The sequence below is a fragment of the Poecilia reticulata genome, linkage group LG11 (genome assembly GCF_000633615.1).
Source record: "Poecilia reticulata strain Guanapo linkage group LG11, Guppy_female_1.0+MT, whole genome shotgun sequence".
NCBI classification, from domain to species: Eukaryota; Metazoa; Chordata; class Actinopteri; order Cyprinodontiformes; family Poeciliidae; genus Poecilia; species Poecilia reticulata.
In genome coordinates this window covers 27,912,328-27,913,573 of record NC_024341.1, presented here as the reverse complement: position 1 = coordinate 27,913,573, position 1,246 = coordinate 27,912,328, and the positions used below count along the sequence as shown (strand labels likewise).

The window sequence follows — 1,246 nt, the reverse complement described above, 5'->3', positions numbered from 1 at the left end:
ATAGCCTCTGGGGAATGCTATGCTAACTAGCCTAGCATAGGATGAGAAAGCACTAGCATAGCCTCTGGGGAATGCTATGCTAAGTAGCCTAGCATTCCCCAGAGGCTATGCTAGTGCTTTCTCATCCTCTTTAAGGTGGTTGGCAAAATCGCCATCTACTGGAGCGTCCATTTTCTAACACCTTGTCCCTCAGTGGGTCAGGAGGAGCTGCTGCCTCTCCAGCTGACGTTCTGGGCGAGAGGCGGGGTCACCTGGACAGGTCACCAGTCTGTCACAGGGCAACACAGAGACACACAACCATGCACACACACACTCACACCTAGGGGCAATTTAGACAGACCAATCAACCTGACAGTCATGTTTTTGGACTGTGGGAGGAAACCGGAGAACCTGGAGAAAACCCACCATGCACAGGGAGAACATGGAGACTCCATGCAGAAAGACCGGGAATCGAACCCAGAACCTTCTGGCTGCACGGCAGCAGCTCTACCCACTGCGCCACTGTGCAGCCCTCTACTGGAACAGTGTGGCTAAATATTTTGGTTATGCTAGCTGCAGCTTAGCAGAGAGCAGGGGCTGCTGATTGACAGCACTAAGACCCGCCTCCTGGCTGTGATTGGTTGGTTCTAGTTAGTGTTGTTTTCTTTATTTTTGATTTGTGTATTAAAGTTTCTTTAAAAAATAGCCAAAAAATAAATATAGCTAAACATTTATTGGCAGATTATTTTTCATATGTTACAAATTAAATATTCCAACTGCGGAACCAGAACTTTTTCCATTTTTTATCGATGAACCTCAAACAAGCTGCTGTGTTTCTGAAAACTAACTTCCAAGTCAGTTTTCTCTGAGATGTTTGTGCCAGAAACCCGATGAGCTGCTTTGTTTTTTGATGCCTCTGGCTCCTTGTTAACGAAGCAGCGGCGCCGCGGTGCGACGGCGCCTGCGCGGAGGTGGACTCCGACACCGAGGCCGTGGCGGGAAAAGGCTTCAAGCTCGGATGCATCTCCTGCAAGAGGCGCAGCGAGGTGGAGGGCTCCGCCACCGTGGAGTGGTACTTCCGGCCCGACGGGGAGTCCGACTTCCTGCATGTGAGCTCAGACCCGAGGCTTTTACAGCCAGTGTGGATTTCTGTGTGTTGTGTGGTGATCAGACAAACCACAAGACATCAAGTCTGGGTTTGGAGGGTCACCGTTTATTTAATCTGTCAATCGGGAGATATTAGCATTAGCACCTAGCATGTGCTCCA

The 1,246-nt window shown here is 49.8% G+C and overlaps 1 protein-coding gene across 4 annotated transcripts in view; it reads left to right on the top strand.

Annotated features, from left to right (window-relative positions):
• Positions 1–1,246, top strand: part of LOC103473034 (sodium channel subunit beta-1) — a 12,855-nt gene that overhangs the window by 1,443 nt on the left and 10,166 nt on the right. For 2 of the 4 annotated variants that reach the window (XM_008422955.2, XM_017307446.1), the window contains one exon: positions 916–1,088. In XM_008422955.2, coding sequence (XP_008421177.1) covers positions 916–1,088 — 173 coding nt within the window. The remainder of the gene's footprint in view (positions 1–915; positions 1,089–1,246) is intronic. The other 2 variants (XM_017307447.1, XM_008422956.2) reach the window with 2 other exon arrangements.